At 46.9% G+C, this 27491-nt stretch overlaps 1 protein-coding gene across 5 annotated transcripts in view; it reads right to left on the bottom strand.

Moving 5' to 3' along the window:
• The window catches only part of LOC310823783 (zinc finger SWIM domain-containing protein 8-like), a 100404-nt gene that overhangs the window by 5079 nt on the left and 67834 nt on the right, over nt 1-27491 (bottom strand). For 3 of the 5 annotated variants that reach the window (XM_083696632.1, XM_083696634.1, XM_083696635.1), the window contains 6 exons: nt 25243-25466; nt 23986-24450; nt 14838-15015; nt 10187-10381; nt 9885-10004; nt 7976-8154 (listed from right to left, as the gene is read on the bottom strand). In XM_083696632.1, coding sequence (XP_083552758.1) covers nt 7976-8154; nt 9885-10004; nt 10187-10381; nt 14838-15015; nt 23986-24450; nt 25243-25466 — 1361 coding nt within the window. The remainder of the gene's footprint in view (nt 1-7975; nt 8155-9884; nt 10005-10186; nt 10382-14837; nt 15016-23985; nt 24451-25242; nt 25467-27491) is intronic. The other 2 variants (XM_083696636.1, XM_083696633.1) reach the window with 1 other exon arrangement.

The raw sequence follows: 27491 nt of genomic DNA, 5'->3' as shown, positions 1-27491 counted from the left end.
ATACAGTGGGGGAAATAATTATTTGATCCCCTGCTGATTTTGTTAGTTTGCCCGATTACAAAGAAATGAGCGGTCTATCATTTTTATGGTACTTTTATTTTAACAAATAGAGATAGAATATCAACAAAGAAGTCCAGAAAAAACACATTATAGAAAGTTATAAATTCATTTGCATTTGATCGAAGGAAATAAGTATTTGATCCCCTACAAACCAGCAAGAATTCTGGCTCATACAGACCGGTTATATGCCCATGAGGCACACAGATTAGTCCTGTCACTTCAAGAAAGTACTCCTAATCTCTGCTTGTTATGGGTATAAAAGACACCTGTCAATAGAATCAATCTCTTCCATTCCAACCTCTTCACCACCATGGGCAAGACCAAAGAACATTCAAAGGACATTAGGGTAAGAGTTGTAGACCTGCACAAGGCTGGAATGGGCTACAAGACCATCAGCAAGAAGCTTGGTGAGAAGGAGACAACTGTTGGTGCAATTATTAGAAAATGGAAGAAATACAAAATAACCATCAATCGCCCTCGGTCTGGAGCTCCATGCAAGATCTCGCCTCGTGGGGTAAGGATGATCATGAGAAGGGTGAGGGATCAGCCCAGAACTACACGGGAGGAGCTTGGTAATGATCTCAAGGCAGCTGGGACCACAGTCACCAAGAAAACCATTGGTAACACACTACACCGTAACGGATTGAAATCCTGCAGTGCCCGCAAGGTCCCCCTGCTCAAGAAGGCAAATGTACAGGCCCATCTGAAGTTTGCCAATGAACACTTAAATGATTCAGAGAAGGCTTGGGAGAAGGTAATGTGGTCAGATGAGACCAAAATTGAACTCTTTGGCATAAATTCGACTCGTCGTGTTTGGAGGGAGAGAAATGCTGAATGCTACAATCCCAAGAACACCATCCCCACCGTCAAACACGGAGGTGGAAACATTAACGACTTCACTGCATTGAGGGGCCAATGGACGGGGCCATGTACCGTAAGATCTTGGATGAGAACCTCCTTCCCTCAGCCAGAGCACTGAGGATGGGTCGTGGATGGGTCTTCCAGCATAACAATGACCCAAAACATACGGCCAAGGCAACAAAGGAGTGGCTCAAGAAGAAGCACACTAAGGTCATGGAGTGGCCTAGCAAGTCTCCAGACCTTAATCCTATAGAAAATTTGTGGAGGGAGCTGAAGCTTCGAGTTGCCAAGCAAAAGCCTTGAAACCTTCAGGATTTGGAGAGGATCTGTAAAGAGGAGTGGACCAAAATCCCTCCTGAGATGTGTGCAAACCTGGTGACCAACTATAAGAAACATCTGACTTTTGTGCTTGCCAGCAAGGGTTTCTCCACCAAGTACTAAGTCATGTTTTGCTTGGGGATCAAATACTTATTTCCTTCGATCAAATGCAAATGAATTTATAACTTTATATAATGTGTTTTTTCTGGACTTCTTTGTTGATATTCTGTCTCTATTTGTTAAAATAAAAGAGGACCATAACAATTATAGACCGCTCATTTCTTTGTAATCGGGCAAACTAACAAAATCAGCAGGGGATCAAAGAATTATTTCCCCCACTGTATATGTTTGGAGGAGAGAAGGTGAGGCCTTTCACCCCAAGAACACCAAACCTACCGTCAAGCATGGTGGTGGTAGTATTATGCTCTGTGCCTGTTTTGCTGCCAGTGGAACTGGTGCTTTACAGAAAGTAAATGGAATAATGAAGGAGGATTACCTCCAAATTCTTCAGGAAAACCTACAATTATCAGCCAGAAGGTTGGGTCTTGGACGTAGTTGGGTGTTCCAACAGGACAATGACCCCAAACACACATCAAACGTGGTAAAGGAATGGCTAAATCAGGCTAGAATTAAGGTTTCTGACTTAAGTCCTGACTTAAACCCCATCGAGAACATGTGGAGTGTGCTGAAAAAACAAGTCTGTGTCAGAAAGCTAACGAATTTAGTTGAACTGCACCGATTCTGTCAAGAGGAGTGGTCGAAGATTCAACCAGAAGCTTGTGGATGGCTACCAAAAGCGTCTAATTGAGGTGAAAATGGCCAAGGGACATTTAACCAAATATTAGCATTGCTGTATGTATATTTTTGACACAGCAGATTTTGTCACATTTTCAGAAGACCCATAATAAATTCATAAAAGAACCAAACTTCATGAATGTTTTTTGTGACAGAAGTATGTGCTCCAATCAATCCATCACAGAAAAATAAGAGTTGTAGAAATGATTGGAAACTCAAGACTGCCATGACATACATGTTCTTTACAAGTGTACGTAAACTTCTGACCACAACTGTATGTCCTCTCCTCTTGTGTGTGTCTCAAGTGGTGTCACACACAGCAAGTCCTCACACATCTCTTTCTTCTCTTTGTGAAAAAATCGCACATACACCAAAAGCTGGGCATTAACTGTTACATCTGTAGACTCATCAATGGCTAAAGATATGCATACTGCACTCTGAATAGCTGCATCAAGCTGTGCCAGTGCATCATCTGCTAATATTTCAGATTTTCTGGTTGTGGTTGTAGCCAATGTTCCCTCTAAGCTGCGCGCCTGAGCAATCGCGCACTGCTCGCACATTCTCAGCGCACAAGAAAATCTATGCAGCGCATAAAATAAAATTCACCATAAACGTATTAATTAATATCTAATATTAGACCTAACCTAATCTAATTAATTAGACCAATAATGTGTTTTTTGTACCATTTTTCAATGTAACACAGTGAGTGACAGGTGTCCAGCCAATGATACGATACGGTTTACTTACGCTACGCAGCCAATCATAGCATTGATAGTGCTTGCATATGTGCCCTGCCCATACGCACCATGCAGGTTCGCTAGCTAACAACAATGCGGCGGAGTTAACCCATTTGTGCCGGATGCTGCGCTACGCAGCATTGCATCTACCGCCGGTTGCTGCGTTACGCACATTTGAATTTGCCGCCAGTTGCTGCGTAGCGCAGCATTTTTGATTTGTCGTAATTTTCATGAGTGCAGCATATAATGGTCATTGGTTCAAATACACATGAGGTGGGTCTTGTTGATTTTTTAAAACCACTTGAGCACCCAAATGTCGTGTAAATTCAAATGTGCGCAACGCAGCAACCGGCGGTAGATGTCGCGCGGCAGTCGGCACAAATAAGAGACGCAACCCCTTATCATGGCGAAACGAACGGGCAGCGCCAGCGACACATCCACTCACCAAGCCAAAGTAAAAAAGAAATGCGGTTCTTTTAGGATGAAATGGCTGTCGGAGTATGTGCAAATAGAAGAACAAGCGGTGAAACTGGGTGAGATTTTTTCTTTTTCGAGTGAGAAAGGTCTACTCTGCAAAACATGCAGTGAAGCCAAAGTAGCAAATGAGCTTTCAGCGGGAAAAATGTGGACTGAATGGAAGTTGGACTACCTCAAGCGTCACATTCAGCAGAAAAGTCATTTGAAAGCTGTTGGAATTGTACGAAGACTTAAGGTGGGACAGGGGATTGGTACATTATTGCGGGAGAGCGCAAAAGACCGAGAGAAAAGGAACGAGCTGTCACACAAAACAAAATCTGACCCCAAGCAAGTTAAAGTTCTCATTGACAATATTTTACTTGCCATCAAAATGAATGCATCAATGCTGTCAGTTCAACAAATCCACAATCACATGGCAAAGTATGTGAGTATACCAGAAAGCTGGCAAAGCAAAAACTATGCATTTGAATTTGTGAACTCAATCAATGCGATTGCATTGCAGAATGAGACTATGTGCAATGTTAAAAATGCACCCTGGCATACCCTGATAGTAGATGAGAGCACAGACATATCAGTACACAAAATGCTAGTCATATATATTAAATACAGGGAGGAAAATGATGTTAACTATAAAACTGTGTTTGGTGACAGCATGCACTGCTCAGGATATTGTGCAGGCAATAACTCAGTTTTACTCCAAACATGGACTGGACATGCAGAGAATAGTGATGCTGACCTCCGATGGTGCCTCAGTTATGCTAGGAAAACACAACGGAGTTGCGGCTTTGTTAAAGCGCCAAATACCACACCTAACTGAACAACATTGTGTGGCCCATAGAGAGGACTTGGGCATTGATGATGCCTGGAAAAATGTACCTTTCATGCGAGATGTGGAAACTCTTCTTAGAACTGTGTATTCCACTTTCTCTCGGTCCACTGTGAAGAGGGGCAAAATGGAGGACCTAGCAAAGATTCTTGATGAAGATACACTGTCATTCAGGCCTCTGAACGAAGTGCGATGGCTGTCGCGGCACCAAGCTATCAATGCTGTTCTGAGGAACTACACTGTGCTTAAAGAATTCTGCAAAAGAGAATTCACCGATAACAGAGATCCAGTGGCAAAGTACTGCTAACAAAAAGCTGAGTGACTCAAAGTTCAAGGTTACTGTCACTGCTTTGGGAGATGTTTTGTGTGAGCTAGCACAACTCTGCCTCACTTTTCAAAGACGCAACCTGACTGTGATGGAAGGACACTGCTTTGCTAGAGCAAAGATTGAGAAGTTGCGTTCCCAATACTTGAAGGAGAAGGATGTACAGTGGAGTGACCGTGTCAAAGAGGCAATGGGGACCTCATCAGCTGATGGCAGAAATACTGGTGAGATTACTCTTTTCATTAGTAAGCTCTGTGATCACATGGATGCTCGTTTTCCAGAGGATGAATTAAAGGAGTGGTCTGCATTTGACATTGAAGCATTGAGCTCAGACATCAGTTTTGACTATGGATCAGCAGACATTGCCACACTGGCAAAGAAGTATGAGGCCATTCTCCACCACCCACAGTCTATGGAGGCCATTAACAGTCAATATGCTGAATTCAAGTACATAATGAAGCAAAAACTTAAACAGGGGTCAATCAGCACATTCTCAGATATGGTTTCTGCAGCACTTAGATGTGAGGAGCTAAAGGAGATCTCACAGCTTGTGGATATTTGTGCTACATTTCAAGCTTCCAGTGCAGATTGTGAAAGAGGATTTAGTTTAATGAATCATATCAAAACAGCATCCAGAAATCGTCTTGAAGTGGCACATTTGGACCAGCTGATGCGCATAAAGTCAAAGCAAGAAGCAGACGAAGCCATCAACCTGGACAAAGTGTACAACCATTGGAGAAGTGAGAAGGACAGACGTGAAAAATAAGGTGAAATTAAAGTCAAAATTTGTGCATATTCTAGTGACATTTATTAAGATTTTTTATTTATGGATATTAATCATTAAATGCTGTTACTACTAGATAATTTATGGGTAGTAGAAATGCTAATAAAAAAACTGTGTAATTAGATATTTTACAGACAAAGAGTTACAGGAATTTACACTATCACAAGCTACAGCACATGTCATTGAGCAAAATGTGAATGTTTTAATGTGAACAAAATGTTATGTCTGAAAGGTGTATATGTCTCATTTCTTCCAGAACAGGACCCTCAGCCAGGCCACAACTGGACCACAGCCAGGCCAAAGCAGGACTCTTCCCATGGCCAAAGCAGGACTCTCACATATAACATACTATACATCTCATGAACAACAAGATTTTTGTCTTTTTCATTTTAAGTGGGCCAAATCGCTTATATTAAAAGTAAACTAATGAAAATTGCTGCTGTAATTTGATTCTTTTAATAAGCCATGTAACTTGCTATGATCCAAGATTTTGAACAGGTGTGATACTGGTGTGTGGCCACAGCGTGCACATCTGATGTTGCTCACAGTGGTCCTCAGTGTGCTCAGGGAGCTTGTGTGTATGCCCAGACACATGAAAAATTAGAGGGAACATTGGTTGTAGCTGACATTGGGATTTGCTTTATTTTCTCACACATTTCATCTTTTTGTTTAACGTTATCCTCAAGTAACGTTTCGGCAACGGCGTTCAAACACTCCTTCACAACTGTCGTGTCACTAAATGTTTTTTTATGTTGCCCCAAAATCCATGCGATCTTTAGTGAGCATTCATTTGCACGTCGTTGGGCTGTAAGTGAAGTTGTTAGTTCGGTGATTTTGTGTGCCCTCACCTCGGACTGCTGAGGATACATCTCCTCAAATGAGCGGTGTTTGGTCTCGTAATGCCGTTTAACATTACCGCTTTTGATTACTGCCACGGTCTCATTACATATGAGACACATGGGTTTGGAACTGGCTGTAGGAAGAATGAACATATATTTCTCCGTCCATTCATCCTGAAAAGATCGGTTTTCTGTTTCTACTTTTTTTAACTTTCGAGCAAGCCATACTGTCGCCACAACCACATCTCAGTCTAACACATCTCTTTTCCCGTGCAATCGGAAAACAATCCATTTGAGGGAGGCTATTGCCGTAATGACTGGATTAGCTGTGCCTGCGGTCTGTAGCTTGCGACCATCGGAAAAAAACATACAATATATTTTTTTTAATTGTAATTCATGTATCAGAAATTCGTCATGGGTCCAGACAGAACCGTCACTGGGTCCGGATCCGGCCCGCGGTCCGCCATTTGGTGATGCCCGGCCTATACAATATACACTCACCGACCACTTTAGGTACACCTGTTCAACTGCTCGTTAACGCAAAATCTAATCAGCCAATCACATGGCAGCAACTCAATGCATTTAGGCATGGTCAAGACCACCTGCTGAAGTTCTAACCGAGCATCAGAATGGGGAAGAAAGGTGATTTAAGTGACTGTGAACGTGGCATGGTTGTTGGTGTCAGACGGGCTGGTCTGAGTATTTCAGAAACTGCTGATCTACTGGGATTTTCACGCACAACCATCTCTAGGGTTTACAGAGAATGGTCCGAAAAAGAGAATATCCAGTGAGCGGCAGTTCTCTGGGCGAAAATGCCTTGTTGATGCCAGAGGTCAGAGGAGAATGGCCAGACTGGTTCGAGATGATAGAAAGGCAACAGTAACTCAAATAACCACTTGTTACAACCAAGGTATGCAGAAGACCATCTCTGAACGCACAACACGTTGAACATTGAAGCAGATGGGCTACAGCAGCAGAAGACCACACCGGGTGCCACTCCTGTCAGCTAAGAACAGGAAACTGAGGCTACAATTCGCACGGGCTCACCAAAATTGGACAATAGAAGATTGGAAAAACGTTGCCTGGTCTGATGAGTCTCGATTTCTGCTGCGACATTCAGATGGTAGGGTCAGAATTTGACGTAAACAACATGAAAGCATGGATCCATCCTGCCTTGTATCAACGGTTCAGGCTGGTGGTGTAATGGTGTGGGGGATATTTTCTTGGCACACTTTGGGCCCCTTAGTACCAATTGAGCATCGTTTAAACGCCACAGCCTACCTGAGTATTGTTGCTGACCATGTCCATCCCTTTATGACAACAGTGTACCCATCTTCTGATGGCTACTTCCAGCAAGATAACGTGCCATGTCACAAAGCTCACATCATCTCAAACTGGTTTCTTGAACATGACAATGAGTTCACTGTACTCCAATGGCCTCCACAGTCACCAGATCTCAATCCACAACCTTTGGGATGTGGTGGAACGGAGATTCGCATCATGGATGTGCAGCCGACAAACCTGCAGCAACTGCGTGATGTCATCATATGTCAATATGGACCAAAATCTCTGAGGAATGTTTCAAGCACCTTGTTGAATCTATGCCACAAAGAATTAAGGCAGTTCTGAAGGCAAACAGGGGTCCAACCCGGTACTAGCAAGGTGTACCTAATAAAGTGGCTGGTGAGTGTACATTACAATAGTAAAGGAATTGACAACAGTCAAGATGCAATATCTTCCAGACGTCCCCCAGGCATGCTCATTCAACTGTCTTGAGGTGTTCCGGGCTGAGAGACGGGGGCATTGATCACCATTCACAATGGAAGATCAGACGATCACTGTCTTTGTCTCAGCCACATTAAAACACATTTAAAATCACATGGCTGGCGCCACCAAATCCGTCTACAGTGCCTGTGTCTGTCGTATGTTGAAGTGTTGTTGAGATGTGTTTACCTGCAGGTAGGCCTGCTGGCAGCGCTGCACCAGCTGGTGGAAGGCGGGCGTTCGGAGGTGGGCGTGGATGTGGGCAGGGTTGAGTCTCTGGAGTGCCTCCATAATGATCTCCTGCAGGACAAAGGGGCTGAGCACACCCTTGGCGGTGCCCACGCAAAACTGGTACACAGAGCTGACACCTGGATGGACAGGATTACAGATTATCAATAATACACAGCGCCCTGCGCAAGTAATGGGACAGACAGTGAAGCATTGTTTCTTCTTTTGGCTCTATACTCCACAAGATTGGATTTGAAATCAAACAATTACAATGAGATTACAGTCGAGATTCTCAGCTTTTACTTGATGTGTGTTCATAGTCATTTCTAATTGGTTTCACCGTTTTGTACACACAGTCCCCCTATTTCAGGGCACCAAAAGTAAATGGGACAGATTCATATAAATGTCCAAATTAAGCACTCATGTTTCGTATTTGGTCGATGCAATAACTGCCTGAAGTCTGCGACCCATTGACCCCACCAGACGCTGGGTATCTTCTCTGCCAGGCCCGCAGCCATCTTCAGCTGTTGTTTGTTTTGAGGTCTTTTTGCCAAAAATCTTATCAGCAGTAAATGAAATGCATGTTCAATTGGATTTAAATCTGAATATTGACTTGGCCAGTCAAAAACCTTCCACTTTTTGGCCTTGAAAAACTCCCTAGTTGCTTTGGCAGTATGTTTTGGGCCATTATTTTACTGTATAATGAAGCGCCATTCAATGAATTTTGAGGCATTTGCTTGTACTTGAGCAGAAAAGATGTTTCTGTACACTTCAGAATACATTCTGATGCTGCCGTCAGCAGTTACATCATCAATTAAGACAGTTAGCCAATTCTAGTGGCAGCAAAACATGCCCAAACCATAACACCCCCCCTCCACCATGTTTCACAGATGAGGTGGTATGCTGTAACTCTTGGCAGATCCTTTTTTTCTCCAAACTTCCCACTTGCAATCACTCATAATAATAATATTCATGTTGTATCCATGTTGTGTGTCCACAAGACTTATTCTGCGGATGGTAGTCTGACACATTCACACCTAACTCATGGAGAGTGTTCCTGATCTGTGGGACAGTTGTTTTGGGGGTTTTCTTAATTATGGTGAGCATTCTTCAGTCATCCACTGTAGAAGACTTCCTTGGCCTACCAGCCTGTTTGCGATTGCTGAGCTCACTAGTGGGGGGGTTTATTTATTTTTTATGATGTTCCAAACTGTTGATTTTGGCAAGCCTCATCAACACCTTTTTGGTCCTCATGTTGACAGACACCAATAGCAGACTCAAAATGCAAATACAAAGCCTAGAATCAATACTAGACATTGACACACAGCATGTCCAGGGGCCAACGTGCCTTTTAGCCGCAGGCTATGCAGTGGGTGCGCAACTCTGAGTCTCCCTCTCCACAGTTTGAAGCACTCAGGCTTAATCAGCAATTTATGTAAGCTGTGAGAAACGCTTCTTCCGAGATTCCATAAAGAATACCCAAAAGTTTGACAGCTCTCTTATGGCTGCCCAAATGATGTGCAGTGATGGAACACATCTGACTTACAAGAAACACCTATCAAGCAAATAGTCCCATTACCTTTGCGGCCCTGAAATAGGGAGACTTTGTATACAAAGTGCTGTCATTTCTAAATAGTGAAATCAATATGTACTCAAATAAGATAATCTCTACTTTAACCTCATAGTTATTGTTTGACTTCAAATCCAAACTTGTGGAGTATAGAGTCAAAAGAAGAAAAAATGCTTCACTGTCCCATTACTTACGCAGGGTACATCTATTTCTCCAGCTTTTTTCAAAGACCACAAAAAGATTAAAAAACTGCAAGAAGAGTCAAAGATGGTGAGTTGTGGCCTTTCCCCTTCCACTCACCTAGCCGTGCAGCCAGGCCCAAGAGCCACTTGACGTCCTCTGTGTAGGGGGGGCTACGGGAGAAGTTGTTGGGATGGTCAATGTGAGCCCTCCTGCCCAGCATCTCCAAGGCCAGCATGCCTACCGCAGAGGAGACAGGGTCAATATCGTGTTGTTTTTTAACAAAGCCCCTTACTGACATCCACAGCAAAGGATTACACATGAAAATATCTACTGGTGATTTTATCATCAAGAATTAGACTAAGTGAATTATAATCTTTCAAACTCAATCACTTCAAAGCATAGGAGTCTTTCATCCTCACCAACTCTGTAGGCTGAGTGCAGGTAGTAAAGGCCCTGCTGGCTGATTGGCTGCTCATCTTCAGCAGGGAAGGGGGTGTTGACCAATGCAGCAGGTTGGGAAGATTTACCAGGAAGAGATGCCCCCTGAATGGCCTGGATTGTGGAGCCAGGATGGACGCCACCTACTGGATACGAGGAGGAAAGAGATACGGCTCCTAAAAATAACAATGCCAAAGAGCGGAAATTGTAAAACATTGATCAACTTAAAAATAGAAACACATTTTATTCAACATTATAAAGCCATTGAATGGTAAGGATGAATTCCACTTGCATGACCATGAACTCTGACAACAGCACAAAACATACACGGGTTCACAGTAAAGCATTACATGAAAGATCACATAATATAACTGTGGGGGGACATGCAGCGTTCGGCCTGTAGAGGGAGCTACAGGACCGTGGCTAGGGTTATGTCGGCGAGGCTCCGTTGCACACCTGTTGCAAATGAAGCCTCGTTGACTAGATGCTTAAGATGTGTGTGCCTCTGCTTTTTCAGTAGGTGAGCTGGGAACGTCGAGAGAGATATACGGAAACTGGAAAGTTGCCGAGTGGTTTTGGGAGAGGCTGGAAAGCCTGAACACGAACTTTGAACGTGATTGAATTTATGAATAAGCGGGACTATTCCCTTCAGGGAACACTGCGTCTGCCTCTGTGTACAACGGACGTTGTTACATTGGCGACCAACGTGGGGCCGGAGGCATGGAGACGCTAGCTACGGCGATTTCAAGGATGGCGCTGATACTGGAACAGCAGGCCATCCTACAGCAGAACCAGCAGGCCGCGGTGGGAGAGATGACAGCAGCGAGGGCTGAGGACCGTGCCCTCCTCCGGGGACCTCGCCGGGGCCATCGGGGCGGCGCAGGCGACCGGATCGGCACGAGGTCCCCCCAAGATCCATCTCCAGAAAATGGGGGACCTGGACGACTCGGAGGCGTTCCTGGCGGTGTTTGAGGGGACGGCGAGTGGGCATACCATCTGCTGCCCCTCCTGTCAGGGGAGGCGCAGCTCACGGCCCACAGCCTACCAGCGGCCGCCCAGCGAGACCGCCTGGGCCTCACACCAGAGGAACACCGTCGCCGGTTCCGGGCCCTGACGATGGAGGAGGGGAGCCGGCCCTTCGCCTACATCCAGCGACCCCCAGTGGGGCAGGTCGTCCACATCGGCGACATACCAGGCCCTCCCCCCGGACCAGGAGCGGCGTATCGTGCTCCGGTAAGGATACAGCATGATACGCACCAGGCGTTCTTGGATTCGGGCTGCATGCAGTCCATGATCCAGGAGCGCCTGGTTCGACCGGGGGCATTGGTGAAGGCATCGAGGGTGTTGGTGAAGTGTGTGCACGGGGACATTCACGAATATCCTGTGGTCGCTATCGAAATTCATTATGGAGGGAAAAAAACATAGTGTACAGGCGGCGGTTAGCCTACGCCTCACGCATCCCCTGATTCTAGGTGTAGATTGGGAGGGGTTTCCTCAAGCGGTAAAGAGGGCTACCGGGGTGCGTGCACGACAGAGAGGGAGGTGTGAGCCGTGTAATGTTCTAAGGCGGCGCCTCGCGACACTGCCGGGGAGCCGGAGCCGGCGGGGGGGTCTCAACCCGAGATTTCCCCGCCGAACTATCCGCTGCTCGGCGACTTCCCCCTCGAGCAGTCTCGTGACGAGACCCTAAGATCGGCCTATGACCAAGTGATAGCTATTGATGGTACTTTGGTATGGCGCGCCCACCCCTATTGATGGTACTTTGGTACGGTGTCACAGTGCGCGCCCACCCCTATTTTGCGATTATCAGCGACAGGTTATACAGAGTAAGTCGTGACTCACATAGTCAGGAGGAAGTAACCCAGTTGTTGGTTCCCCGTAGCCGCAAGGGAAATGGTCTTCCAGGCGGCTCATTTCGGGTATGATAAGACACTAAACCGTATAATGGCTCGATTTTATTGGCCGGGAATTCGGGCAGAGGTGCGTAGGTGGTGCGCTTCTTGTCGCGAATGTCAGTTGGTAAATCCCCCGGGCATTCCACGGGCCCCCTTACCATTGGTCGAGAACCCATTCGACCGCATTGCAATGGATATTATCGGGCCATTTGATCGGTGTACACAGGGATATCGATTTGTGTTGGTCTTGATAGATTACGCCACCCGATACCCCGAGGCAATACCGCTGCGCAATATCTCTGCCAGGAGTGTAGCGCAGGCATTGTTTCAAGTAATCTCCCGCGTGGGAATCCCGAAAGAGATTCTCACCGATCAGGGCACTAATTTTATGTCACGCACCCTCAAAGAACTGTATGGCTTGTTGAACATCAAGGCGGTTCGAACCAGTGTCTATCACCCGGCCACTGATGGCCTTTGTGAGAGGTTCAATCGGACCTTGAAGTCAATGAACCGGAAGTTTGTACATGAGGATAGTCGGAATTGGCATAAATGGCTAGATCCCCTGTTGTTGGCGGTACGGGAAGTCCCCCAAGCTTCCACCGGGTTTTCCCCGTTTGAATTACTCTACGGGCGTAAGCCCCGGGGTGTCCTAGACCTTCTTAAAGAAAATTGGGAGGAAGGGTCTTGCGACAGTAAGAATGAGATTCAATACGTCCTGGACTTGCGCACAAAGCTCCACGCCCTAGGGGTTATCTCACGCGAGCATTTGCTGCAAGCCCAGGAGCGTCAAAAGCGCCTATACGACAGGGGAACTAACCTACGAGAATTTACACCGGGAGACAAGGTGCTCGTACTGTTACCCACCTCCAGCACGAAATTACTCGCGAAGTGGCAAGGGCCGTTTGTGGTCACACGTCGTGGATTATGAGGTAGTACGCTCGGACCGGGGGGATAGCTTGCAGGTGTATCACGTAAATCTCCTAAAAAAATGGAACGACGTGGTCACTGTTGCTCTGGCTACAATAATTCCAGAGAGAGAGGAGTTCGGTCCGGAAGTCCCAAAATCTAAATTTAGCACTCCGGTCGGTATTGATAACCATCTCTCTGCTAGCCAGGCCACGGACGTTGCATATTTGCAAGCTAAGTTGGCCGACGTGTTCTCTCCCCTGCCCGGTCGGACTACGCTTATCGAGCACCATATACAAACGCAGCCGGGTTTAACGGTGCGCACGCATCCCTATAGGTTGCCGGTACACAAACGAGACATTGTGTGCAGGGAATTGGAAGCCATGCTGGAGCTGGGTGTGGTCGAGGAGTCCCGCAGTGACTGGTGTAGCCCCATCGTGCTTGTCAACAAGCCGGATGGGGCTATACGGTTCTGTGTGGATTATAGATGGGTTAATGCGGTCTCCAAGTTCGATGCTTATCCGATGCCCCGGGTTGACGAGCTCTTGGACCGGCTTGGCAGGGCCAAATATTTCACGACATTGGATTGCACGAAGGGATACTGGCAGATTCCACTCTCGCCGGTATCCCGGGAGAAAACTGCATTCTCCACTCCGCTCGGGCTGTTCCAGTTCACGGTGCTCCCTTTCGGGTTGTTCGGAGCCCCAGCCACTTTTCAGCGCTTCATGGACCGCATTCTGCGGCCGCACTCTGCCTATGCTGCGGCCTACCTGGATGACATTGTCATTCACAGTGACACCTGGGCGCAGCATGTGCAGAGTGTGGCTGCTGTTCTGCGGTCCCTGAGGCAGGCGGGGCTGACGGCCAACCCGAAGAAGTGCGTGATCGGGCGGAGGGAGATCCGATATCTGGGGGTACCACTTGGGTCGGGGGGAGGTGCGGCCGCAGATTGAAAAGACTGCGGCCATCGCTGCCTCTCCGCGGCCCAAGACGAAGAAGGAGGTGAGGGCCTTCCTGGGGCTGGCTGGCTATTACCGGCAGTTCGTGCCGGGATTTTCAGAGCTGGCCAGTCCCTTGACGGACCTCACCCGGAAGGGTGCCCCGGATCCGGTCCAATGGTCGGGCCAGTGCCAGGGGTCGTTCGAGGCCCTTAAGGGAGCTCTTTGTAGAGAAACGGTCCTGTATGCGCCTGATTTTAACCTCCCTTTCTCCCTACAGACGGACGCGTCGGATAGAGGCCTGGGAGCAGTGCTGACCCAGCGGGTGGAGAGGACTGACCGGCCGGTGCTGTACCTGAGCCGCAAGCTATCGGAGAGGGAGGGCCGGTACAGCACGGTGGAGAAGGAGTGCCTGGCCATCAAGTGGGCGGTCGACACCCTCCGCTACTACCTGCTGGGTCGCGCTTTGACCCTCTACTCCGACCATGCTCCCCTCCAGTGGCTCCACCGCATGAAGGATGTGAACGCGAGGATCACCCGGTGGTATCTCACGTTGCAGCCCTTCAAACTTTTCGGTCGTGCACAGACCGGGGGCGCAGATGGTCGTGGCAGACTTCCTCTCCCGTGCGGGGGGGGGGGGGGGGGAGTAGGTTGTCGGCCGTCGTGTCCCCGGCCTGTGTCGGGCGGTGGGGGTATGTGCAGGGACATGCAGCGTTCGGCCTGTAGAGGGAGCTACAGGACCGTGGCCGTGAAAAACTTGGAATGATTCTCATTTAAATCAACTTGACAACACAGGAATAATTTTTTTTAATTTTGACTGTCGATGGTGACACCTTTCTAACTTCACTCGCGATAAGCTCAACAATGCGGTCACACACACACACTCCGCTCACCTGCTACTGTGGTGCTGAGAGGCAGGCCGGTGTCAGTGTGGTACGGGTGGACGGAGATCTGGGTCATGGACGGAATGGGAACACCAGGGAAGGTGACCGCAGTCCCTGCCATGGGTGGATGGGGGCCAGTGGCTACTGAGAATGGGTACTGGGCACCAATAAAGGCCGGCTGCAATCCCTGGGAGGGCACACACACACACACACACTTAAAATCCGTTAGATGCTGCTCTTCGATGCCGTCGCTGCCTGGCAAAAAAAAAAAAAAAAAAAAAAGCTTGTTATTAATGATTCATAGAGAAAGACAAATAATGTCAGATTTCCACATTAAGCCCTTAGAATGTGGGATGAAGCCAGGTCATCAAAATGCCTCTACACTTTATTCAGTCCAGTTATCAAGCGACTGTCAATCATTATATTCCCCACCATTTCCTCAACTTCCTGACATGCACACAAGAGAGAATTTGGGTTTTTGAAAACAATAAACCAACGTGGGTAGCCGAGGATGGCAAGATGGACGAGGAGTCTTTAATCAGAGGTAGAAAAACATATTTTCCTGTGCATTCAGGCTTCTCAATATTATAAGGAAAGGAGAGCACATGGAGGGAGATTGCTACGGCCATGAGAATTTCAGGCAAGTTACCAGGCTGGTAAAAGCCAGGCTGGCGATAGAGTCACCAGATGCCATGTACCTGGTGATGAAAAAAAAGGTTTTTCATGTGTCAAGCATGTGTATTTCTCTCTTTACAGATGTAGAATTTGTCAAAACTAGATGGAAGTCTCTCTGTTTTAAGAGACCACTGCAAAATTATCAGTTTCTCTGGTTTTACTATTTATTGGTATGTGTTTGAGTAAAATGAACATTTTTGTTTTATTCTATAAACTACTGACAACATTTCTCCCAAATTCCAAATAAAAATATTGTCATTTAGAGCATTTATTTGCAGAAAATGACGAAAACAAAAAAGATGCAGTGTTTTCAGATCTCGAATAATGCAAAGAAAACAAGTTCATATTCATTTTTAAACAACACAATACTAATGTTTTAACGTAGGAAGAGTTCAGAAATCAATATTTGGTGGAATAACCCTGATTTACAATCACAGCTTTCATGCGTCTTGGCATGCTCTCCACCAGTCTTTCACATTGCTGTTGGGTAACTTTATGCCACTCCTGGCGCAAAAATTCAAGCACTGATGGCTTGTGACCATCCATTTTCCTCTTGATCACATTCCAGAGGTTGTCAATGGGGTTCAGGTCGGGAGATTGGGTTGGCCATGACAGGGTCTTGATCTGGTAGTCCTCAATTCACACCTTGATTGACCTGGCCGTGTGGTATGGAGCATTGTCCTGCTGGAAAAACCAATCCTCAGAGTTGGGGAACATTGTCAGAGCAGAAGGAAGAAAGTTTTCTTCCAGGACAACTTTGTACGTGGCTTGATTCATGCGTCCTTCACAAAGACAAATCTGTCCGATTCCAGCCTTGCTGAAGCACCCCCAAATCATCACCGATCCTCCACCAAATTTTACAGTAGGTGCGAGACACTGTGGCTTGTAGGCCTCTCCAGGTCTACGTCTAACCATTAGACGACCAGGTGTTGGGCAAAGCTGAAAATTGGACTTATCAGAGAAGATGACCTTACTCCAGTCCTCTACGGTCCAATCCTTATGGTCTTTTGCAAACCTCAGCCTGGCTCTTCTTTGCTTCTCGTTGATGAAGGGCTTTTTTCTAGCTTTGCACGACTTCAGCCCTGCCCCTAGGAGCCTGTTTCGAACCGTCCTCGCTGTGCACTTCACCCCAGCTGCCGTTTGCCATTCTTTTTGTAGGTCACTTGATGTCATCCTACGGTTATTGAGTGACATTCAAATGAGTTGGCGGTCATCCCGGTGAGTGGAGAGTCGTTTTCGCCCTCTGCCGGTCTGTAGCTTTGTTGTCCCTAATGTCTGCTGCTTGACCTTGTTCTTATGAACCGCCGTCTTTGAAATTGTAAGGATGGAAGCAACCTGACGCTCACTGTATCCCTCTGCCAGTAAAGCCAGATTTTAACCCTTCTTTTCCTCACTCAAACTTTTCCTACCTCACTTTTCAACTCTTTTGGCATGGTCAATAATTCGTTTTTTATTCCAATTACTTTTGCAGTACGACTAGCACTGTTTTTGCCATCCAGCTGGTCCTATTGCAAGAGGATAGTGATGACCACAGCAGTGTTTTTTATACTTTTCCTCATTAAATAAGATTTGGTTCAGGTGATCACCGAAATCAGTACCTCAGTAAGTAGAATGAGGTGTGCCTCTATTGGAATTCAACAGACACTGGAATGGAATGGCTGCCATACATGTAGAGATGCTGATTTAAGAAAAATTTGGAGTGGTCTCTTAATTTTTTCCAGAGCTGTATGTGCGGAACCTGCGCAAGACCAAGCCCAGCAGATCAGGGGCAAACACATAGAAAGAATGGAAATACATCAAGATCTTAGCATTTTTTATCCCCCATGTCCAGCCAAGAAGGTAGGTGACAATGAATCTAAATTGCTTACACAGAAATTATATAAAGCAGAGGTGCTCGCAGTATTAGGGGTTTACCTTCCTTAAGTGAGTTTAGAATATAAATAAATAATAAAGTGAGTATGGCAGTAGTGGCATTACAGAGTGAGGCCCTTGGCCTTCTCAGGCTGGAGGTGGTTGACCTTGTCCTGGGCCCGACTGAGTGACAGACTGGGTGGGTGAGAGGGTGTAAAATATTATTGACCAAAATGTTAAAATTGATTCTGAGGTTCCAATAACAGTGTACATATCTGTCCATTTCAATTGTACAACAAACGTTTACATCTACAAATTTTGGAATGGCAAAATTACATCATGAATCATTTATTTTTCAGCTCAAGGAGCAATCTCAGTGTTGAAGATGATGAGTTACAAGAGCCGGAAACTGAAGACACAGAAGACAGTGAAGAAAAGGTGCCCCGAGCCAAGGCACAGTGCGCTTCAGACGCTCTCTCAACCCTCCAAACCAACCGAAAACCAGCAGAGAGTCTGAACCAAAAAAAGGGCATCTTCTGAAGAAGTTAACCAAGAGCTGTTTCAGTTGATAAAGAAGCCAATTCAAGTGCCCACGGATAATGAGGATGAGACATTCACGCTCAGCCTGGTGCCAGAGCTCAGAAGAATTGGAAGGAGCAAGGGACATCTGAAAGTGAAAGTTCCATCATTGATCGTAAACTGGGACAAGGAGCAGGAGACACCACAACCACCACCACGATGGCCCAGCAGTACTAGCCAGTACAAAAGAGGTGGACTGACCATTCCAGGGATCCATACTCAGCACCTACTAGGTCTCCACCACCTGTCGCAGCGTTCAGCATGTTTTTTGAATAAAATACTGAACAGGCCTATGTTTTTTTTTTTGTTAACTGTGTACAGTTGGCAGGGGTTTAATCCCTGCACTTCAAAGCCGCCGGCATACCGTACACGCGATGTGAAGTGCTGCCTAAAGCCAGAGCTGTGAAGGAGGATCAGATGCATACAGATTGGCAAAATCAAGTTTAATATAGCAGCTCATGAATTGCAGATCACACATTCTCTAACAGCGCAGAGAACATGAATAAGCGTGAGTTGGCTTTAATAATGTAACAGAATGAAGTTGGGAATTTCCATGCGTGAAAGGAGTAAGTACAGTATGTTGGGTTTCAGTGGGATTGAGACTGGGTAGAAAAGTAGCCTACAGTTGTGGACGTCCACATTTTCAGCAAGGGCAGCCTTCTCTCATTCACACAACGTAATAATAATAATAATGCATTTATTTTGTATCAAGCTTTTTGAGGGATCGTTTGAAGGGGAGAGCGTGCTGGATAAATTGTCACGCCTTTGTTAATCAGAAACAAAACAAGAAAAGCTTTTTGGACCTCCGAAATATGTAGAGGGGAAAGGAGGCGCGCAGGCAACGAGCATGGTGTTATTCAATCAACTGAGAAATATTATTTCACTAAGTTACTGTAATACTCAGTAATACAATTTCACAGGGCACACATGTCTGACATAATTTGATGAAGTGTCCATGAAGACATAATTTGTTCTAAATTAAGGTTTATCCGAGGACATAATTTCAAATTTCTCCGACCAGACAATAATTTGTCCTTCTCCGAATGTGAGGTGTTGTTATGGAAAATACATTCATAGAACTATTTTCAGGTTATACACTTTCATAGGACTGATACAACTTGTGTAACTACTGTGATGACATTTTCTCTTGCCACACCTCTAAAGTTCTTTAGCCATTGTTCTGAGAAGCACTGTATGATTTATCATATGAACAGCGGTGATCTCTGAGGGAGTGGTGAGAGAGAGCAATAATGGGGGGACAGGCGCATCCTGCCGATAGGTGTGAAATGTTGAACGGCGATTAATCAGTACGAAAGCACTGATTGATCAGTAAGAGAGTCTCCCCATTGTTCATTCTCTCCCGCCCTTTCTCATGTAAGCACAAGCCCATCAGCCGATAGATTTGGCGGGGACTCCCATTATGTTCAAACTGTATAAAAGACAAACCTGATCATTGTCTCTTTAGACTTGTGCTGAACGGACCCCCCGGTTCTACGCTGGGCTGCTGTTGCGCTCTTGTCTCTTGTTTGCAAGCAATAAATACCGGCCTCAGATATTGTGGCTACTCAGGACTTGTTTCTTGATTCTTACCTCCGAAGAGCTAAAGTACAGAGTGGTAAATCCTAGACTTCCACCACAGTGTTCAAATACTGTACGGGCAGTAAAACAGTGAAAATATTGTTTGTTGTAGTCTCAGTTGTACAGTTGTTTTACAACATTTAGTTTTACTACTCAGGCGAAGCTTTTGTTTTACTAAGAAGTATACGTTGTTTTTTTCCATCTTGATGTGGCAATTCATGAATAAAGAATAACCAAAGAACTTTGTCTCTTAATTACCTCAGTAACAGCTAGTCTTTGCTTTGGCTTGATCGGTGAGATCTGGCCCAACAAAAGCCAGAACTGTTTCTAAATCAAATCAAATTTGATTAAATCACATATCGCATACAGTTGTAATAGAGAAGTGAAACGTTTTGGGATCTTGCTCCACACAGCAGCAACAACAATTCAATAATAAGTGGTCCTCTGTGGCTCAGTTAGTAGAGCATAACACGGAGGTTTGTGGGTTTGATTACTGAAAAATGTATGCACTCACTGCAATGTAAGTCGCTTTGGATAAAAGCGTCAGCTAACAATAATCAAAAAGTGAAAAAAAAAGGGGGGGGGGGTAGTTGAGCAGTCTTATGGCCTGGGGTAGAAACTGTTCCGGAGCCTGTTGGTCTGGGATTGGATGCTCCGGCACCTTTTGCCAGAAGGCAGCAGAGAGAACAAGGCATGGCTGGGGGTCCTGAATGGCTGGTAGCTTGCAGCCTATGACCGACTGGGCCGTTTTCACCACCCTCTGAAGAGCCTTACGGTCGAGGGCGGTGCAGCTGCCGTACCAGGTGGTGATGCAGCCGGGTCAAGATACCCTCTGTGGTGCATCTGTAAAAGTTTGTGAGAATCTGGGGGCCAATACCAAATTTCCTCAGCCGCCTTAGGAAAAACAGGCGCTGACACACGTCTTGATCACAGCATGGGTGTGGTATGACCATGTTAAGTCCTTGGTGATGTGGACACCAAGGAATTTGAAGCTGCTGACTCTCCACTGCAGCCGCGCCGATGTGGATGGGGTCACCCCCCCCTTCTTCCTCCTGAAGTCCACGATCAGCTCCTTAGTTTTGCTGACGTTCAGGGAGAGGTTGTTGTCCTGGCACCAGTCCGCAAGAACTCTTACCTCATCCCTGGAGGATGAGTTGTCGTTTTTGGTGATCAAGCCAACCACGGTGGTGTCATCAGCAAACTTTATGATGGAGTTGGAGCTGTGTGTGGCCACACAGTCGTGGGTGAACGAGTAAAGTAGGGGGCTGAGCACAGAGCCCTGGAGAGCCCCTGTGTTGAGAGTCAGAGTGGATGAGGTGAAACTGCCTACCGTCACCACCTGGGGTCTGCCCGTCAGGAAGTCCAGGATCCAGTTACATAGGGAGGTGTTGAGACCCAGGTCCCTAAGCTTGGTGACGAACTTGGAGGGGACAATGGTGTTGAATGCTGAGTTGTAGTCGATGAACAGCATTCTCACGTAGGTGTCCCTCTTGTCCAGGTGGGATAGGGCAGTGTGCAGGGCGTAGGCGATGGCGTCATCTGTGGATCTATTGGGGTGGTATGCAAACTGAAGAGGGTCCAGAGTGGCAGGTAATGATGAGTTGATGTGAGACTTAACCAGCTTCTCGAAGCACTTCATGGTGATTGGGGTGAGTGCAACGGGCAGTAGTTGTTGAGGCAGGTTACCTTGTTCTTCTTGGGGACTGGGATGATAGTGGTAGCTTTGAAACAGGTGGGTACTACAGACTAGGACAGGGATAGATTGAATATGTCCATGAAGACGGCTGGTCGGCGCATACTCTTCCTCACGTTGGACGAGTTGATTGCTAGCACGTTGTCATCGTGAGCAGTGAGAGCCTTGATGGGGGGCACAGTGTTGCTGCCGTTGAACCAAGCATAGAAGTCGCAACGTTACCCAAGCTGTCAGCTTTCTGTCTATAGTCTGTGCCACATACCTTGCACATCAGTGCCCTGGTATAGTGTTTCGACCTTGCCTCTGTAATTCTTTTTTGTGGTCTTGATGGCCCTGCGCAGATCGCCTCTCGATTTCGATATGTATTCATCGGAATCGCCGGAGTTGAATGTGTTGGTCCGTGCTTTTAACAGAGCACAGATCTCACCATTAACCCAAGGCTTCTGGTTAGGATAAGTCCGAACAATGACAGCGGGAACACGGGAACACGCATTTGCTAATGAAGCCGATAACATCATCTGCGTAATCACTGATGATGTTGATGTCCTTGAATACATTCCAGTCCGGAAAATCGAAGCAGTCCTGCAGCATAGAGCCCAATTGGCTACTCCAGCGCTGGATTGTCCGCGTCACAGGCGACGTTTGCTTCAATCTCTGTTTGTAGGCAGGTAACAGCAAGATGGAGGCATGATCAGATTTGCCGAATGGAGGTCGACGGAGGGATTTATAGCCATCCTTGAAAGTGGAGTAGAGATGGTCTAATGCATTTCCCCCTCGCTCTGGGGCAGGAGATGTCCTGAATGTACCTTGGTAGGACTTTCTTCAAGCTGGCTTGGTTAAAGTCCCCCGCAATGATGAAGACGGCCTCGGGGTGAGCTGATTCCTGCCTGTTCACTGTTCCGCACATCAGTACACCAGTTGTTGTTAATCATGAAGCATACCCCTCCGCCCCTACTGTTCCTGGAGTCGATAGTGCGATCATGTTGGTGTAATGAATAGCCGGCTTGTTTAATGGCGACTCAGTGAAGATGAGTGTGTTGCAGTCCCTGATGTCTCGTTGGAAAGTAATCCTCCCCCTGAGTTCATCCAACTTGTTGTCCAGCAACTGGCTGGTGTCAAGGTCTGACCATGACACCAGCCCTCCGTCCACTGCAGCGTTTCTTTCGCCGGCGCCGGCCAGGTAAATAAAGGCCCTGTAGGTCAGCGAGAGACGTAGCAACGGGATACATGTGCGGTTGGTCAAACACTTCATGTGCCGGTTACTGTCCAGGAGCAGCTCTTGGACCAGGTAGTAGTACTTTCCATGCTCCCTCCTACGCTTGTTGATGGGATGTACCCAGACTTGTCTCCTTCCCAGTCTGAGCCTTAATAGCAGACAAGTAGCCAACCTTTGTCTCAGCAGGCGATATGTTAATCCGTGCTGTTTAAAAGTATACACAGACAGTACACACACAAAATACTATTGCATGTAGTCTACATATGTTCAATTAATCCAAACAAATTACTACCTCATACTGTACTATCTGTACTATAGGTAAACGAGACTTTGAAATGACTTGCAGTTATATGTAGGCTACTGTACTTAACCCATTTGTGCCGGATGCTGCGCCACGCAGCATTGCATCTACCGCCGGTTGCTGCGTTACGCACATTTGAATTTGCCGCCAGTTGCTGCGCAGCGCAGCATTTTTGATTTGTCGTAATTTTCATGAGTGCAGCATATAATGCACTGTCATTGGTTCAAATACACATGAGGTGGGTCTTGTTGATTTTTTAAAACCACGTGAGCACCCAAATGTCATGTGGTTCGCCGAACGCACTTGTATGTCTGATTGATTTTCCACGACACGACATTCGGGTGCTCACGTGGTTTTAAAAAATCAACAAGACCCGCCTCATGTGTATTTGAACCAATGACAGTGCATTATATGCTGCACTCATGAAAATTACGACAAATCAAAAATGGCGGTAAATTCAAATGTGCGCAACGCAGCAACCGGCGGTAGATGTCGCGCGGCAGTCGGCACAAATGGGTTAAGCCAGAAGGCTGTCATAATTTTAAACCATGCTATCTGAAATAAACACACCAATGCAATTGGCATGCCATCAATAACCTGGCTATAGGTCAACTACAATTAAGTACAACATGCAATCATGTACTCACCCATGCTATAGCCCAGTCTTCAATCCTACAAAAATCTGTTGTTCATCTTGCATGCAGACAGTAAATTAGTGTTAAAACAGCAGTATTTAAAAAAATAGCAGGAGCAACAGAAAAGGCGTAAAGTTACCACATGAACCGCCCACAGAGTTGGTTTTGGCGTTCCCTCCTGCGTGTCTTAATCACGTCTGATGTGGGCACCTAAACACATTCACACGCACTTTTCACGTTGGTGCATGCGGGGCTGGTGTGGTCTCTGTGTAATCTTCTGTTGTCCTCTTTCTGCTTATCTGTCCGAGGAGCCCCTCAAAACTAGACGAGGGTTGGGGACCAGGGCCGATTTTAACAACAGTTTTTTGTACAATACTGCAGTCGTCCAGGAAAAGCATCTGGCATGAGCTTTTATTGGCCAACTAACAACTAGTAACATATCAGCCTCGTCTCCCATTCCTATCACCTTTCCGTTGTCATCATCAGTTTTCCCTCCCTCACCATCCATCTCTCCCACCACCACTCTCCTAGCCCTAACTTATCAGCCCCTCTCTCCCTGTCTCTCCAGCAGTCTGTCCCCCCTGCCACTCTGTCTCCACGGACCAGAAGGTTCCAGACAGTCTTCTTACCTGTGGGTAGGCACCGGGGATGTTGGGCCGGGGAACGTGCTGGAGCGGGTGGCCCAGGTTCTGGGGGGTGCAGATGGTGGTGTAGGGGTGCAGGCCTTGGGTGTGGGTCATGGCTTGGCCAGGCATGGTGTTGGACTGGTAGATGGTGGCGCCCACCGAGATGACAGGCATCACCGCCGTCGTTGTCACCGAGGCCGCTACCGAGGCCGTCACCGTCGCAACCCCCTGGGACTCCATGGGCCTGCCGTGGCCGCTGTCCAGCACCCCACAGCCCATCTCTGGGGGTCTCCTACTGGCCCCACAGCGGCCTGGCCCCTCGCGCTGGGTCCCGGAGCCCCCACCTACAGTCTGCTCATAGAGCCAGTACCACTGGTGAGCCACCTCAAACAGCACCTCAGGGTACACACCGCCCCCCTTGGCTGCCTCCTCCACCGCCATGCAGGCCTTCTCCAGCATCACGTTGTCCTGCAGAGAGGGAGGAGAGGACAGGTGGGACATCATCACCCTGAAAATTGCATTTTTTTTGGTCACCAAGGGTGCATAGCATGTATGAACAGGGTTAGGGTTAGGGTTCTGCTATTTGTGTTGCTGTACTATATAATGAGTGTCTCTGTTATCTTGTTGATATAATAGGTCTGTAGAAACAGAACAGTTTCCTTCAGTGTATTGTATTGTGTGTGTGTCAAATCAAAGCTTATTTATCATCATGTACATAGAATACAATTTTAGACGATGCAATGAAATGCTTAGGGCAAGCTAGCTCCTCAATAATGCAGCAAACAACAATCAACAATGCAATAAAATGTAATAATATTGTCAGCTCGCTTGGGGCAGGCGATATGCTGGTGGAATCTAGGTAGAACTTTCTTCAGGTTGGCTTGGTCGAAGTCCCCAGTCACAATGAAAGCGGCCTCTGGATGAGCCGATTCCTGCTTGTTCACTGTCACGTACAGTTCTTTGAGTGCAATAGAAGCGTCAGCCTAGGGAGGTATGTAGACAGCAGTAATGACAACAGACGAGAATTCCCGTGGAAGGTAGAAGGGTCTGCATTTTCACATCATGTGCTCCAGGTCAGGAGAACAGAAGGTTGAGTGCGTCTCCACATCATTACACCAGTTGTGATTGATTGTGAAGCACCCCCCCCCCCTTACGCTTCCCAGAAACAATTGTACTATCATGTCAGTGGATTGAAGAGCCATCCTCTGTGTGCGTGTGTGTGTGTGTGTGTGTGTGTGTGTGTGTGAGAGAGACACTAACCTGTTCTTTACACTGCACCAGGGCCCTTTGGATCTCGTTGGGGTTGAGGGCATGTGCGTGGGGCAGACAACTCAGGGCTAGCTCGGCTGCGGTCCGCACCATGTTAGGGTCCCGCGCCCGCGACGTACGGTCCGCCAGGGAGGCCACCTCAGGAGGGGTCAGGTGACCGTCCCAGCACTCCATCATGATATTCAGGGCAACGCTGCCGATCTCCATGGCCTGGCCTGGAGGACAGAGGAACACAATGAGTAAGAGGTTCTCTCTGCCATCAGTCTCTGATAGCCTATATACAATGAACAAGGCAGAGAGGAGCAACATATTGGCTGACACATCCAGCCATACAGGTATTAAATACAGTGCCCTTCATAAGTATTGGAAAAAGGAAGCATTTTGTCTTCTTTTACCTCTATACTCCAACAGTTTGGATTTGAAATCAAAAAATTACTATGAGGTTAATCTCTACTTTATCAGCTTTAATTCAATGTTTTCTTTTTTCAGATTGGTTTCACCATTTAGAAATAACACTTTTTTTTTTTTTACATCGACCCCTATTTCAGGGAACCAGTAGTGTTGGAGAATTGGCTTGACAGGTGTTTCTGGTTAGTCAGGTGTGTTCCGTAACACCATTTGTGCAGGCATAAGAGAGCTGTCAATGTCTAGTATTGATTCTAGCCTTTACGTTTTCCTTTGGAGTCTTCTATTGGTATCTGTCAACATGAAGACCAAAGAGTTGTCACTGCAAGTCAAAAAAGACATTATTGGGCTGAGAAATCTTTTTTTTTTTTTTTTTTATAAAAAAAACTATCACAAATATATCCAAAACATTAGGCTTGCCAACAACAGCAGATTGGAACATCATTAAAAAGAAGAAAAACACTTGAGCGTGCCTGAGCCCACCTGCAGGTGGATCACTGACTTCCTGACACACAGGAAGCAGCACGTGCGGCTGGGCAAGCTTGTCTCGGAGCCCAGGACCATCATCACCGGAGCCCCAAAAGGCTGTGTGCTCTCTCTCCTCTACTCTTCTCCCTCTACACCAACAGCTGCACCTCTAGCCACCCTTCTGTCAAACTCCTGAAATTCGCGGATGACACAACCCTCATTGGATTCATCTCCAATGGTGATGAGGCCGCCTACAGAGAGGAAGTTGACAGCCTGGCTTCCTGGTGTCAAGAACAACTTGGAGCTGAACGCCCTAAAAACTGTAGAGATGGTAGTAGACTTCAGGAGAAGCCCAGCCCCAACCGCCCCCCTCATCACATGTGACTCCCCCAGTTAACCTGTGGAGTCATTCAGTCATTCATTCCTGGGGACAATCATTTCAAAGGACCTCAGGTGGGCAGAGAACGTCACCTCCACCATCAAGAAGGCCCAGCAGAGGATGTTCTTCCTGCGGCAGCTGAAGAAATTCAACATGCCGCAGAAAGTGATGGTCGAGTTCTACACGGCCATCATTGAGTCCATCCTCAGCTGATCGATCACCGTCTGGTTCCCTGCCTCCACTGCCAAGAACAAAGGTAGACTGCAGCGGATCATTCAGTCAGCCGAGAAGGTCATCGGCTGCAACCTGCCATCTCTCCTGCACCTGTTCCACTCCAGGAACAGTAAGAGAGCAGGAAAGATCATAGCTGATCCTTCCCATCCTGGTCACCACCTCTTCCATAGACTTCCATCCGACAAAAGGTTCCGGTCAATCAAGACCAAAACCTTGCGCCACCTGAACAGTTTCTTCCTCAGGCTCACAAACAAGCTCCCTGCCTCTCACTGACTCTGGGACTTCCACCCCCCCCCACCCTGTCACACACACAATGGACTGACAGTGTAACTTGCCCCATACCCATTTCACAGCCTCTAGCCTCATTGCCACTTAGCCCCGCACAGCCTACAAAATGTATTGTTCTGCTGTTCTTTTTTGTAAATTTGTAATTGCTATTTTGTTAATATTTAGCAAATTTCTTGTCAATATTTGCTTTTTTTTTTTATGTCCCATGCACCAACCTCACCAAGTCAATTTCCTGTATGTGCAAATATACTTGGCCAAATAAAAGAATTGTGATCGCAAACGGCCTGGTAGGCCAAGGAAGACTTTTACAGTGGATGACCGAAGAATGCTCACCATAATTAAGAAAACGTTTCGGAACACTCTCCGGGAGGTAGGTGTGAATATCAGAGACGACCATCCACAGAAGATGCCAGCAGAACTACAGAGGCTACCACTGCAAGGTGTAAACCACTAGTTAGCAACAGAA

The sequence above is a fragment of the Argentina silus genome (assembly GCF_951799395.1).
Source record: "Argentina silus genome assembly, chromosome: Y".
Lineage (NCBI taxonomy): Eukaryota > Metazoa > Chordata > Actinopteri > Argentiniformes > Argentinidae > Argentina > Argentina silus.
The sequence above is the reverse complement of the archived record's forward strand: the minus strand, read 5'-3'. Positions and strand labels throughout refer to the sequence as shown.